Below are 15,883 nucleotides of genomic sequence, written 5' to 3' on the forward strand. Positions count from 1 at the left end.
AATAAGGAAAACACTTATGCACGGACATTATCAGGTCTCTGTCATCTGATATGTGTTGGGACAATGAATCATATAGAACCCTCCATTGACCTTCTTTCAATGTGTCTAGATAAAAGGATGAAAATTGGAATCCATCTCCTTGCAGTGCCACAAGTTATAAATGTACTTTATAGGGCTCATTATCCAAACTAATGGACTAAGAGCGACATCCTTGAAACGGACTTACCAGCACTGACAAAGCCACTATGCAATATTTCAGGAACTATATGCAAATGACTATATGTTTGCTATATCTTTTTATTATGGAAATATCAATTTGCTTTTGTCACAGCTTCTTTTGGTACAAGAATTTTTTTATTAGAAATATACTTATATGCTGGTACTCACAATAAGCAAATGATTTCACACTTATATTTAAAACATTCTGCTATAAATTAAAGTATCCTCCATTGCTCTAAACAAGTCAAATAAAGGATTGCTTACAGGTATATATAAAAATAAGGTGACCAGCATCCAAGACCAATGCAAAAAGGAAATAAGTTTGTATTCTGCTGATATTCTGCTGATATGATAATATACATATTATATTATGTATAGTGATGTTACGTAATACTTATAAATAATTAAGCATATTTTAACATAAATCTGTTGTATGAATATTTAAATGACTTCCAAATCTTGCCTATACTTCAATTCTCTTTCATTTCCTTAAACTAAGAGCTCACATTATGTGTAAAATATTTCATTAAATTAGTACAAAAGACTTACTTACACCAAATACTGGCCAAGGTAACTTTTAAAAAGTAGGAAGATAAGTTTGTTTTTTAACCTCCTGCTTTGAAGCATTCATAAAAAATTTAAAGATCAAAGTACTTGAAGGAATGGAGAAGAGACATCTGCTGAATTGTCATGATATAATGATTATAATTGTCCTATAACCACTGGCAAACATGCTTCACTTTTAACTAAGAAGCTACAGAAATTGAAGAAGGAATAATACAGGCAGCCAAATAAAAGGGAGTATAAAGTGCTATGTAAACTCAACTAAGGAGTGCTTAAGAATGGGACATAACTGTAATTATATTTAAAAGGGCGATGGGGAACATGATGTCCATACTGAAATGGCTAGGATGAATTTTACTGACATCTGCAATTTACTGTGGAATGCAGAAAAGACGAATCAATAGATGGCCCAAGAGGTGACTAACTGAAGATGAGTGAATAAACAAGTATACTGCAATGTTCACCGCAGAAACTGAAAGCAAGACAGAAGAGGTGGTCACTTCAAATTCAATGTTGTTAAAGGATTTGAAACCCTTTATCATAAAATGTTGGAACGAAACTGAGAAAAAAAGTGCTTTCCATATAAATCTGCAACCTCAGTGCCTTTTCAAAGGACCCCTATTATCAAACAAATGAACAAACAAACAAATGAGCAATCCCAAAAATAAGCCTAGCCCTCAAGATTACGAAGTCTTTCCTCTTTTGTTGGCCTCCAAAGACTAATAAGGGATCCTTTGGTGACTGGCAGACACTCTTTTCAGGCGTTACAATGTTAGAAAGAATTAATGCAAATAACCCAGAGAGGAAATAACGTGATATGGAAACAAGTAAGCTCAACTCTGCAGGAAGGATAAGATGCCAATTAATGTGCCTGTTTATGCAGAAGCTTCTGATGAAACAGTGATTTCCAAAGGAGGAGGAGGAGCAGGAGAAGGAAACAAATCAGAATCACACCTGGGGGACTTTTTCAAATAATAAGTACCCCTGGAGATTCTGATAAGCTTCCAAGTCCCAAGAAAGAATCAAAGCGAAGCCTCTGCTACTGCTGCATCTTTATGTTGCACTTAAGTGAGAAATGTCAAGCGCTACAGATAAGAGAGAAATTACCCACATCTGTACAGAGTGAGGAGACTAGTAAATATGCCCAGTCTTAGTCTGGTAGATGGTAACAACATGACTCACTTGTTAGTCTCATTCTTACTCTGAAGTATTGAGTCAATAGCCCTATGCAAAGCTGTGCAAACCAAGACGAGTTAAGCAAGTGCTAAGATTTGCTTTCCCTCAGATACTTGACTTATTGCCATATATGCAGCCTAATTGGGAAAACAATCAAGAGTGGATATTGATTTGGGACCTATTCTTAATCTTTATATTATAAAGATTAATATAAAAATTAGATGACATTCGCTTAATGGAAAACAGCAAAATGAAACAGTGCTGCCAGACACATTAAAATACCCTCCTGCCTACTCCTCCCACATAAACCTAAGGAAGCCATTAAAGATTAACAGCATTTCGGACTTAGCAGAGGGCCTTGCTGAGCCTCATAAATAGTAAATTGAGAAGGAACATGATAGGAGTTCCTAGTTACAGGGACACAATGACCAAGCCGATCATAAGAATCACTGAAGCTAGACAGAACATTTCTTGGGCAAGGCTTTCTAAATCAACAAACCACAACTCTTATTCAGTTCTTGGTTCAATGATACAAGAAGAAAAGTAGCAAAATGACAATAAGGGAGAAAAAAACACAGCACGTTTAAAATGAAACATCTGGAACTCAATGAAGAAGAGAAAATAATAGTACTAATAAATAGGCAACCCCTTTGATCTTCAGAATAAAAAGCCCAGGCAATAACACAGTATAGAAATCAGAAATGAAATAATAAAAAAGGAAAATATTAGTTAAGGAAATGATAAGATTCCTAATCATTGAAGGAAACAAATCTTCCTATTGGACAGATCTTTTGAGTTCTCTTAAAGGCCAATTCCAATTTTACATCCTTCAGAGAACTGTTCCAAAATGTTTCACAATGATATTTCCGGGGTAAACATCTACTACAGTCATTTCAACTCATTAACAGGATTGGGATTTTAGTTGTTGCTCTGACCTTTTCATAAGATGTGTATCGATCTTTCTAATTATGTACTAATTTCTTTTCTTGACAGAGGCTACTTATTCTCTTAAGAATATGTAATTGGCAAATAAAAACTAAATATATCTAAGGAATGCAACGTGACAATTTGACATATGCATACACTGTGTAATGAATAAAAGAATCAAATTAACACATCCAATTACCACCCACAATTGCCATTGGGGAGTAAAGATGCTTAAAATCTGCTCTTATCAAATTTCAAGTACACAATGAAGTTATTATTACCAACTTCCCTTTTACATCCAGCATGGCATGCTCCAAATTGGCTTTAACATAGATCCACATCTACTTTCCTTCCTTGTAATCTCTCTATCAAACAAGGCTATGACCTACACTTATAACTTTCCCACCCAAATCTCTTCATATCTAATCTACTACTATATTAGATTCCACCTTAAAATATTTCTTATAATTAGCCTCTTCTCTCCCACATCACTGACACTGCCTTGGGCTCCTGTAGCATTTAAGAAGGCAGTGGACTGCTATGAAGCTGATACCTCACTTATTCAACATAAAAATATGGCAATTGGCTGTGCCCGTACTGTTCCAGAAGGTAATAGTGAAGATGCAGACACAGGCAATTTTAAAATAATAGTTCTGCTCAGCCATAAAAGGTAAGGAATGAAGCCAGGAAGTGGTGGTACATGCCTTTAATCCCAGTACTGCGGAAGCAGAGGCAGGCAAATTTCTGTATGTTTGAGCCAGCCTGGTCTACAAAGTGAATTCCAGGACAGCCAAGAGTATACAGAAAAGTGCTGTCTGAAAACAAAACAAAACAACCCCCCCCCAAAAAAAAAGGTGAGGAAAGGGCATTACAGAGTACTAAGGGAGGTATCTACTCAGCTTTGAATGGAAGGGCAGAGTATCAGGGAATGTAGTTTAGGGAAACTGATTTACAATGTTTATACAGGAACAGAGTTAAGCTGACAAGTACAAGAAGGTCTCAGGCAAGAAACTTATAATCATGTCAGTGTTACCTGTCAAGAAGGTGGGAAACAAAGAAGAAAAAAGAAATGAGCGTTAGGCATTGGTCAGATATCTCCTATAAGGCTTTATGTTTATCCAGAGATGACCAAAACTCAGAGGCTCTTTACATTTCCTCTTCACAGAGCAGAGAGCAAGATCTGTACACCAAAAATGCTTAAGATACCTGGCTACATTAATTGTTTTATAATGTCTTCCAGTGGACTTTAAACTGTGTAGAAACAAAAATCCTGACTGCATTGTTCTTGTCTGTATTCCCAGTGGCCAGTACATCAAAAACAACTAATATTTTCATGAATGGAGGAATGGCTAGATGATGGAAGTATTCTGTGCTTATGAACACTAAAAGTAAGCAACTGTGATTCTGGAGACAAAGTATCTTTTCATTACATCCCTTCTTCCTAATCACTGCCAAAAATTATTTACCCTATTGAAAAATATAGCTAATAAGCCACAGTTTTTTGGCAAAGGGTAGAATACAACAGGCCTTCTTTCTTTAGGGCATGAAGAGGTTTCCAATTATGTATGTTACTAATATATAATGAACTACTTGAATGTGTAATCAATGGTTTTATGAGGTTTATCTGCTCTGCCAATATTACAAGAACCCTACAAGATATGGTTTGTCGGCCACTCTATTTTTTTTTTATAATAACACTAGGGCATAGAGGAGTTAAACATCCTGCTTAATTTCACACAGCTTGGAAATAGCAATGTCAGAACTCAAATACAGTTTATGTGACATTGAAGGCTGCACTGTTCCCTTAAGTCCCAATACACAGACACAGGGTCTATATTTTATTTCCTTTTTTATCACATCACAACATAGCAACTAGCAAGAGAGTTAGTAAAGAGCAAGCATCTAGAATATAATTGTTACTATTTTACAGAAGGGACACCCAACAATCAGAACTTCAGTAATGGCACAAATGATGGAATCTTATGTTCAGCCTAACAAACTATTATTAACATCCAAATCAGGGAAGTTAAACAGAAAAAAATATGTCTAATATCCTAACAGTAAACTTAGTAAGCCAAACAGCTGAAGTATACATAGAAGATGAACACATAGACTATTTTATAGACCACTAGTCCAAAGTCATAGCTACCAAACTCAAATGTTTAATACTGTACCGCTAAGGAGCCAAACTCAATTTATCTGAATTGTACCCAGTCAGCAGAACTAGAAAGGAAAAGAAAGCTGCTCAAGAAAAGCATTCAGGGCCTGGCAGTGGTGGCTCACGCCTTTAAATCCCAGCAGAGACAGGCGATTTCTGTGAGTTCAAGGCCAGCCTGGTCTACAAGAGCTAGTTCCAGGACAGGAACCAAAAAGCTACGGAGAAACCCTGTCTCAAAAAATCAAAAAATGCACAACACAGGCACAACAAATGAAACAAATATGAAAAAAAAATCAAGCTCTAGGAAAAAATAGGAATGAAGTTGGTTACATATTTCATATATTATAATATCATGTGCCTCTCAAAGTTTATTTCCTACATTAATGTGTAAACATGATATCAGCCTCAATGCTGTGGTCATTTATATTCATGTTTCTGTCAACTTTTTTAAACAGAAGGTGAGAAACAAAGCACACACACAAAGCTAAAGTCAGTCTAAGCCTCACTAACTTATTAGATGGTTACTGAAGATAATGAGTGATAGACATGCCTTATTTATAAAGATATTATAGTGAGATCTTGCATTTCCTACAGAGAATTTATCAAGTAACTGTAAAAGGCGACCAGACTCGCGGAATAGCATAGAGGTCTGACTTAGTGCTGAGATTTCAGGACTCTGAGCCTAGGCAAGTTGTAATTACACTAAGTGGGAGAAGCAATGTCAAGTGTGCCACCTAGTAAGAGAGGCAAACTAAAAGAATACAAATGCAAATAATTTTCTAAGTCACCATAGAGTCCTTAAAAAGAAATGATGATTGAATATATAAGATTAGGATTTGAAACAAAATTATCCTGTACTTTTAGATCTTCACAATGTATCTCCTACTACTGACATTTCTCTAAAATAGTACAGCTTAAATGAGAACAGTGGTTGGGAAAGATACATTAGCCTAAAACCAACTTGAACTTAAATTAGCTTTTGATAATTACATAAACCTCGTCACTGTTATCAGATGTATAAATTTCCAATTTTAAAATACTACATGCTTTTATTTTTATATGTTTTTTAAGAAAGAACTTTAAAGATCACTTAAATGACTCATATGGTAAGGTAACAGGAGTCACAGCACTTCAAGCCAAGATTAAAAACTATACTATTATTATGGGATAAACTGTTAAAGCTTGGAAGAAACAAACGGTTCAGTAAGAGAATTACAGGCCGTATCTTTACAAAAGTTAGAAAAGAAAACAAAACAAGATAGAGCAGGGCAGTGATGGCAAGTCTTTAATCCCAACACTTGGAAGGCAGAGGCAGGCAGATCTCTTTGAGTTCAAGGCCAACCTGGTCTACAGAGCAAATTCAAGGACAGCCAGGGCTACACAAAGAAACCACGTCTCAAAAAACCAAAATCAACAAAGCAACCAAGCAACCAACACCCATAATAGATAAGAAAACTATGTTCATTGTTAAACTGGACCTTAGCAATATTAACACAGCCCAAAACAGACACTGTACCATTGGTTTATAAATTAGATATAAAATGTGCAAATTGTTTATAATGTGACTACTGGCCCACATTTAAGCACATGGAATATTTTAAGATCATTTATTTTTAAATGTTAAGGAAGAGCCAGCTAAGTACATTCCAATATCATTCAACATAATCAAAGCATCGGGTCAAATCTGGCAGAAGACTCAATGGTTATTGCTGAATCCTTCTAAACTATCTTACAGATAAAAGAATTGGCCCAAAACAGAACCAGCTGCCATTCACATCATTAACACGATTCAAAAGCAGAATTAACAGACCTTTGCATATCTTAGGTGTTGCTAATCAATATGGAGCTCCAGGACAGTATGATAATACAAAAGATTTTAAACTAGAAGTAAGCTGCCTACTACCTTAAGTTCATAGTGTCAGTTTATCTGGCCAAATTCATCTATCACAGCCTTATAATAAATTAAGATCTAGGATCAACAAACTCAGCACAGAACACAGTACTCTTGCCTAAATCTTTAAATTTAGCTTACAGAGATGATCACTGTTTCTTGGTGTCATCTAAGAACAATTTATAATTAATTATATTAGGTGACAAACACCCGTCATCCTGAGGTACACAGTAAGAACCTGTCTCAAAACATCAAAGAAACCAACACAACAGAAACTCTATTTTGACAGGACTCTACAAGAATATTTACTCAATTCAATTTTCTTTGTCACTTTATACTTTTAAAATTACTAGTACAGAGGTTCTTATGGTTTCTAAGACCTTTATTCTTCACCTATCTGTTCCAATTAGAAGCTGGATAAGTTCATAAAAATAGATTCTTTATTCAGAATATTTCATAAAAAATGTAAATCAGATGTAAGGTAAATGTAGCCTTTATTTCAACAAATGCTATTACTGTACTAGCATACCCTTTTCAAGAAAGAAAGAGAGAAACAAGGAAAGGAAGGGAGGGAGGGAGGGAGGGAGGGAGGGAGGGAGGGAGGGAGGGAGGGAGAGAGAGGGAGAGAGAGGGAGAGAGAGGGAGAGAGAGAGAGAGAGAGAGAGAGAGAGAGAGAGAGAGAGAGAGAGAAAAGTCACCAAGAAATATGAGCCATGTAAATTTTTTATGTGACTGAGACCAACATGTGGTACTGGAATGGTACCCAAAGCGTATAAAAATGATCGAAGCAAATAAACACCAAACAAGTAATTCATTATCTGCTTTCTGTCACAGGAAAGCATTCATGTTTCAAAATGACTGTAAAAGGAAAAACAAACTGGGAGACATACAGACAACCCCTCCTTTACGAACTTACAGGACAATCACTCATATGAACTTCATAAGCCAAAATCTGAGTATCCTAATCCTTTAGAAATAGTCTTTTAGGCCGGGCGGTGGTGGCGCACGCCTTTAATCCCAGCACTCGGGAGGCAGAGGCAGGCGGATCTCTGTGAGTTCGAGACCAGCCTGGTCTACAAGAGCTAGTTCCAGGACAGGCTCCAAAACCACAGAGAAACCCTGTCTCGAAAAACCAAAAAAAAAAAAAAAAAAAAAAAAAAAAGAAAAAAGAAAAAAGAAATAGTCTTTTATATATTATCACTTCTTTCACTTTCACTTACATAATATGATTCTGTTCTGTTGCTAAAGATACTTTATAAGAATCTTAAATCACATGTCAATTTTTACACTATAGAACCGCAAATTTACTAGGTATTATTTATTTCTAGCACTAAATCTTAACTAAAATAACTACTTATAACACTGTAACTCACCTATGAGAAATTAATGGCCAAAATTTATTCTATTTGGACTATACCCAATTACTGCACAGAGAAACAAATTGTTTAAGAATCTAGTTACAAATATTATGGCACTTGATAATTTCAACAACACTATTTTTAATACACTCCTAAAATAGTCATCTATGAAACACAGTCAATAGATACTTGGGAACATCTAAAAAAGAAGAGAAACAGCAGTTTAAAATAGCTCTTAAAACTTTATCCAGTTGACCTATTTTTGTTTCAAGGTAAGACTTATAAATTGTATGATTGTGTTTTACTGAACTTAATTCAGACAAAAGTGTATACTAGTAATCAATAATAAACCCTAGAGAAAATAATTAAAATACAAAATAGAGGTAAATAGATGTTACTCAGCTAGTGTAAGAAAGCGGGTAAATTCGTCCTTTAATCCTTTACCAGCTTGTAGGCCTGATTCTGTTGTAAAAGAATTTATCTTCAGATAACAGGGCATAGTTTATGACAACAATCTACCTAAAAACTCATTAAAGTCTTTTCTCTTGAAGTGACATGCATTATCAGCAGAGATTAATCTGATGAGTCTTTAGGTGAGCTCCATTTTTAAAAATGCAATAACAGAGGGCTTTGTTGTCATCTGATGAAAATCAATTAGAGGAGGTAAGGCCACAAGGAAAACTAACATCACTCATCACCTACCCCAGGCAGCTGAAATGATTTGTCTTCCAAGCTTGAATGATCAGGAGCTACAGTCATATTGCAGGGAAATTAATTTAGTTTCTATATTCTGAACTCACTTTCCTTGTTCTGGAAGACCTAAACACAAATTACTTTTAATCAAGGTTGATATGTTATTAATACCAAGGAGGATCATTCAAGGATCACTTTTTAAAACGCAACTTCTGTTTTTCACCCATGTCTGGTGTACACATATAGGAAGGTTATGTATGGTATTCTTACTTTCTGGATTCTTTGTCCACTACAAGGCACTGTACAGAATGGCGAAGACAATAGATTCCACCAAACACAGCACACATTCTAGAAAAAGAATAGAAAAATGAGAATTAAGATAACTGAATTGAAAATTAAGGGAACAACATTTAGTTATCTTATACATAGCAACTGGGATTATAAAAAAGAAATCCAATAATATACATTTTTCACTACTCATTTAAAAATTTCTCAGACATAATATTAACAATTTCTGTATGCAACAAAGTGATCATGATTAATAATATAATATTGATCTAAAATTATGATCTGGCCAAAAGTGTCGCTAAGCAAGAGTTAAATTTCCCCCTAAAGTCAGCTCCTGCAGTTTTTAAGGTACATATAAGCATAAATACCCTCCAGAGGTGATGTAAGATGAACCACAACTACAACAAAAACAACAACAGAGAAGGGTAATGAAAGATGGAACAAAGTGACTTCAGGGAACTTCTGAAGAAATCACTTACCATAGAGGTAAGCAAAATCTCCAGAAGCCAAGACAATAACTAGGCACTGAAAACATAGACCATGGCATGAGTTAACATGCAGCAGAAGCTGGAAGGAGTTTGCTGTGCCATCCAGCTAGGCACTAGTGATTCAACACCCACATACGGAGAACAAGCCTGAAGACCTAAACAGAAAAGGAAATCATCTTTCATGATATTTCATTATTTAAGGGAATGAAATAAAATGATGTAGAAAAGAAACACACTCATTAGTAGAGTTGCAGGGGTGAGTGGATGGGTGTGTAGGTAAGCAGAATGCTGATTTGTCTTGAAGCTTGAGTAGACGAAACAGACTTCTCTACTCATAACCAAGGTTTCCCCCTCTCTAACATTGGAAATTTGAAAAGATTACACCATTAAATGATGCAAAACACCTCTTACCAAGGAAATATCAAGAAAAGTGGCTCTAGGTAAATGATAACCCTGGACTTCAACTAGGGCCGTATGAGACTTCCATAGGTTAGAATCTCACAATGATGATTTTAAAACTTGAAATTATCCAGTACAAAAAGAAACACATCAAGCCGCAAGTGAGAATTAGCAGGCACAAATTAACAGCAGGCTTAAACCCATAACACCTTCCTTATTCACATAGAAATATTACGTAGAGGTTATAGGTATGCATAAAAAGGATTAAACAAAACTGTGAAAGAGAACAATGGAATATCAGAAAGGTGACTACGGTAGGCTGATCTGTCTACCAGCAGATGTCCACACCCTAATCTCAGAGATATATAGACATGGTACACTGCCGTCGTGAAGGACTTTACAAGTACAATGCATTAAGGTTCCTGCCATCAGATTATCCTGGTGAGCACAACACAATTAGAGTGTTCTTCAAAGAAGCAGGAAGGTTAAAGTCAGATATAAAGATCTGCAGATGAGCACGGGGGTCAGAGGGAAGCTGTTTGTATGAGGTGGCCCCATGCCAAAGAATGCAGGTGGCCTTTTTAAACTAGAAAAGGAAAGGAACAGAGCCTTCCTTCGTGCCCTAAGAAGGAATGCAGTCCTGCTGGTCGCTTTCAGACTGCTGACCTCCAGGAATGCAAGATAATAAAATTGTGTTGTTTTATCCTACTGAGTCAGTTAGTGCAGAAATAGGAAATTAAGAGAAAGATATATGTATACATAGAAATGTTTATAAAAAGAAGCAGCAATATGAACCAAGGTAAAGAATGGGTCATGACCAAGAGATTTGAGGACAGCAAGTTACATTTATCAGAAGAACGATCTCTGATTCGTACTGTATTCAAAATAATTTTCAGGAAGAGAACAGGCATAAGTTGGAAAAGAAAGCTAAAAGAGAACACAGGAAGATATGGAGTCAGGAAAGATATTTCTCAACAAAACACAAAACTCATCATTAAACTGAGAAAATAGAATAAATTTAAACATTTAAACATGTTGACAAAGTTGTTTTTTTTTTTTTTTTTTTTAAAAGGCAAGCCACAGATACAAAAAGAGATGTACAAATACATTAGTAGTTACTAAGTCTTGGATAACACTTTGTTACAGTAATCTCAAAATGCATACATTTTTTAGAGCAGCAATACCTATTGCCATGTAGATATTTTAGGTAATCCCTGTTTTATGTATGGAAGAAGATGTAGGCAACTTTTTCTTTCTTCCTGTACACATTTTAGGCATTGCGGTTAAGGAAGAATTTTGACTGCCTGAGTTCATATGCCAACTATGCCACATACTAGCTGTGTGACCATGGAAACAGGATAATCAGCTCCACTCTATCTAATTTCCCTCAGCAGCTTTATTCACATAGGGTTCTTTTGAAGAAAAAACAAAATAATATTGTAAAAAAGTTATAAAATATACAATATACAGAATTACAAATATATCATATGTTCATTTTAAAATAGTCTTTTTATATACCAACATGCAATCAAAAATATCTAGAGCAGAATTAAAAAATAAATGGGCATTTATATACACAACAAAGAAGTTTCATTTAACCAAAGAAGATCTAAGATCTAGCCATTGTCCTGAGCTTCTGGGAGGTGATCTCTATGTTCTCTAAATGTCATGCCTGAAAGGAGTGTTGTTGTTTGCCCAGAGACACTGGTTCAACATACAGCTTTAAGAAATCAATTTAGGGTAAAGGCGGGGTGAATCAGATAGTTTTAGGATGGGGGTGGCCAGATCAACAGTTTGAGTAGGGACAAGAGCTTTGGCCATTTGACAAATAATCAACTAAACTCCAGGACTGGGCACTGACCTCAGCACGGCTGTCACTCTTAGAAGGCATAATCATCATGCTTAACTTAGGAAAAAGTTGCCCAAAAAGAATGCATAGCCTTCAGAAAGCTCACTCCCAGAAACTGACTTTATTTTATACATCTTAGCCATATATCTTGCCTCTTCTGTTCTTGGTGCCACACTGTAGATGATATATTCACTTTTTTCCAAGCTTTTCCAGCTGTCCTTAAATTTAACCTTCTCTAGGAAAGTCACAATACAACTATGTACTGGATGACAGAAACAGATCTGTATTAATAACTGCACCAGGGGTTCAGAATAACTTAGCATAAATTATAGAACACTAGTCATCATTTAAGCCTTAAAAAATAAAGCCTTTCAAAACATTGGGGGTCAATTTGTATGCTTCCATCACAAGCTAGACTACAGATCTACAGTTCACATGTTTGCACAAGGGCTCTAACCATCAGGCCCAACCAAGCTCATAAATTCATCTTATCACAGTGATACCAAGAGTACTAGGAATGGAAAGCATCCTGGTTTCTGAACTAGTCTTAAAATCTAATTTCAAGAACGCTCTAAATAGTCAAAACACTATGACTATGGTGCCAGATCTAATTAATAAAATTATTTTAATGATCTTTTAAAATCAATTATATAGAAAAAACTCCATTGACTATCCAATTTTCTCTGATTCATCTTCTCTCTCTGCCTCTTGCTCAGCAATGTAGATGACAAACCCATTTCTGATTTCTGGTTTGAGTAACCCTTGTGTGAATCTTTTTTTTCTTCCATTTTTCTACCTCAGACTGAAGATCCAAATTTCATAATACATAGACAAAAAGAAATCTAGTCTAAACAATGACAAGAATATGCTTGTCTCTTTAATTGGTGATGTCCAGTAGTATTATATGGGTATTTGTGAATGCAGAAACAAGAATAATCTGAACTATACGAAAATCAAATTCCCTTGTAGATAAGCACCACATTTATTATCTGCTTATCTGTTGTTATCTAAGTCTATCTTATTTATTGCCTATTGTGGGTAGTGCAACAAAAGCATGAATATATAGTTATTTCTGTGATATTTTAGCTCAAGAGTCTTTCAAGTAATGCCCAAGAATGGTAGAGTTGTGTGATAGTTCTATTATCAGGTTGTAAATTGTCTTTTAAATTTTGTTGAGAATTTCATACATGAACACTGTATTAACATCAACTCCCGCCTCTGACTCCTCCCTTATCTCCCACCCTCCAAGCCCCTCCCAAATTTATTATCTCTTCTTTATTACTGTGATGTGTGTATTCTAATTTACGATTTTTTCTCTATTGTTACATGCATGCATGCACACACACTGCCTACTGAGACTATTTAGTGTTACTTGTATGCATAGGAGTTCACAGATGACTACTTTGTATTGGTTAGCCAATTAGGGGGCTTATCCTATGGCAAACTGGTCGTCTCTTTCTCAGAAGACAGTAATTACTATATGGTCTCTCTTATTTTCAGTTTCTAAGGAACCTCCATATTGACTTCCACAGTCCCTGAATGTTTACATTCCCACCAGCAATGCATATTGATACTTCTTTCCTACATCCTCCCAGGCATTGTTTGTTATTTGTTTTCTTAATGACGGCAGGAAAATGGGTGGTGCTTGAGATCATTTTGTTAAGTGAAGTTAGCCAGATGCAGAAAGACAAATATCACATATTTTTTCTTGGGCAAAGAACATAAACTTAACATTGTGCATGCATGTGCAGAACATAAAAATAAAGGGGGGCTCTGAGAGCAGAGGAAGAGCTATCAATGTTGGGAAGGAAAAGACAGGGTCAGGGAATCTATGTTACATGAAAGCAGAAGGGGAACTATAGGGGAGAGGAAGTGGAGCAGCAACAGAGAGCAGGAAGGAAGGCAGTGGGAGAGAGAGGTAAATAAGTATACAACATACAATGTTATATTTTTCTTAAAATGCCATAACAAGCCATTACTTTGTATGCAAACTTTAAATTCCCCATAAAAACAAATTCAATAAAAAATTAAAGTGAATGACTACAACCACCATCTTCTGACCTATACACTGACTCCTAGGTCTCTTTCACTATTCCAAATATTGTGCAGCAAGATCACTGTCTTATAAATTCCTAAATGTCAACTGTAAACTGAAAAGCAGATAGCTAGTGAAGGGGGAACTTACTATGCTGACTCCCCTATCATTTAGAAAAATATTTCATGATTTAAAAACAAAACAAAAAAACTAAACACTGTTTCTTGGTAAGCCTACTATAAAAATCTCACCATGCAAGTAAGAGCTCATTTAAACCACCCTCTTCCTTCCTTCCTGTGTTTAAACCAGATCTGTATGCATGACTAAACATTATCCCCAACCCCATGGTGAGAGAACATTTATTTTTTTAAAGCAGTCTTTGATATAAAATGTTATCAAAGGCTTTTTGAAAACTCGAATGTTCACCGGCTTCCCCTTGTTCACACCATATTTACCCTTGTCAAAGAACTTTTAGAATGTTAAGGTATAATTCTCTCACAAAACCCACGTTCTTTCCTCCTGTGGATTCTATATTCAAGAACTTCAACTTTCTGCTATTTATTACAAAATTAACTCTCATGCTCAATTAATAGTTTGCCTTACTGCTTTGTCACTCCTGGGCAATTTCTTGAAACTATATACCCTGTACACCTTTTCCACTCCACATGTCAACTCATTTCCTTTTAACTGCCCCCACTCCAAACAGGAGTTCAGGATAGTGTTACCATATTAAACTGTAATGGCTGAAAAAACACATCAGGACCCAGTTGTCTGTGATCTGAGATACAGGGCTTTCACTTTGTATCCTGTGTTAGCATATATGAAGTTGTGTAGTCAAATAAAAACAAAGGGTGCCCAGCTGTGATAGGCAACTCCTGGCTACAACCTTCAGGCCTTCTTAGTACAGTCTAGAATGGTCCTAGCCAGGGACTGAAAGCACAATTCAGCTGCTGTTCACCTAGAGTTGGACATATGGCTGATATCAAGTCAATCAGATACTAACTGGTCACCGTTTTTGAACTGTGTTAGCTTAAGAATGAGTATGAAAGAGTAATTCATAGATTTAGCCTTCTGATAAGCGTGAGAAAAATGCTGTGCATGTAACAATTAGAGGAATATTAAAGATGAAACTATCCAGTCCAGACACAACAAGGAAGTAATCATGCATTCATTAGAGAAGTTACAGAGGTTTATTTTTTGTTGTTGTTGTTGTTTTGGTTTTTGGTTTTCTGAGATAGGGTTTCTCTTTGTAACAGTCCTGGCTGTCCTTGCTTTGTAGATCAGGCTGGCCTTGAGAAGTTACAGGGTTTAAGTATAAGCAAACCTTTCAAACACAAAAGGTTAATTTGCTTACCTAACAAGCTGATGTTTTTTGTTTGCTTGTTTTTATTCATTTTACATACCAACCACAGTTTCCCCTCCCTCTCCTCCTCTGGCTCTCCTCCTCACCTCTCCCCAATTCAACCCCCATCCCAGCATTACCACTCTTGAGCATATACCCAAAGGATGCTCAATCATGCTACAAGGACACTTGTTCAACTATGTTCATAGCAGCATTATTCATAATAGCCAGAACTTGCAAACAAACTAGATGCCACTCAACAGAAGAATGGATAAAGAAAATATGATACATTTACACAATAGAGTACTATTCAGTTGGGGGGGGACAGTGGCATCATGAAATTTTCAGGCAAATGGATGGAACTAGAAAAATGCAGATGGTTTCTAATAATCAGAGATGGTTGAAGACCTAAGAAGATGGTTCAGTGGTTAAGAGTATTAGCTGCTCTCACCAAGGATCCTGGTTTTACTCTAAGCATCAACACAGTACTTCTCAA

At 35.9% G+C, this 15,883-nt stretch overlaps 1 protein-coding gene across 2 annotated transcripts in view; it reads right to left on the reverse strand.

The window, feature by feature from the left end:
- Nucleotides 1-15,883, reverse strand: part of Chm (CHM Rab escort protein) — a 154,720-nt gene that overhangs the window by 37,970 nt on the left and 100,867 nt on the right. For both annotated transcript variants that reach the window (XM_057759801.1, XM_057759802.1), the window contains one exon: nucleotides 9,257-9,334. In XM_057759801.1, the coding sequence (XP_057615784.1) occupies nucleotides 9,257-9,334 (78 nt within the window). The remainder of the gene's footprint in view (nucleotides 1-9,256; nucleotides 9,335-15,883) is intronic.

Source organism: Chionomys nivalis, chromosome X, assembly GCF_950005125.1.
Source record: "Chionomys nivalis chromosome X, mChiNiv1.1, whole genome shotgun sequence".
Lineage (NCBI taxonomy): Eukaryota > Metazoa > Chordata > Mammalia > Rodentia > Cricetidae > Chionomys > Chionomys nivalis.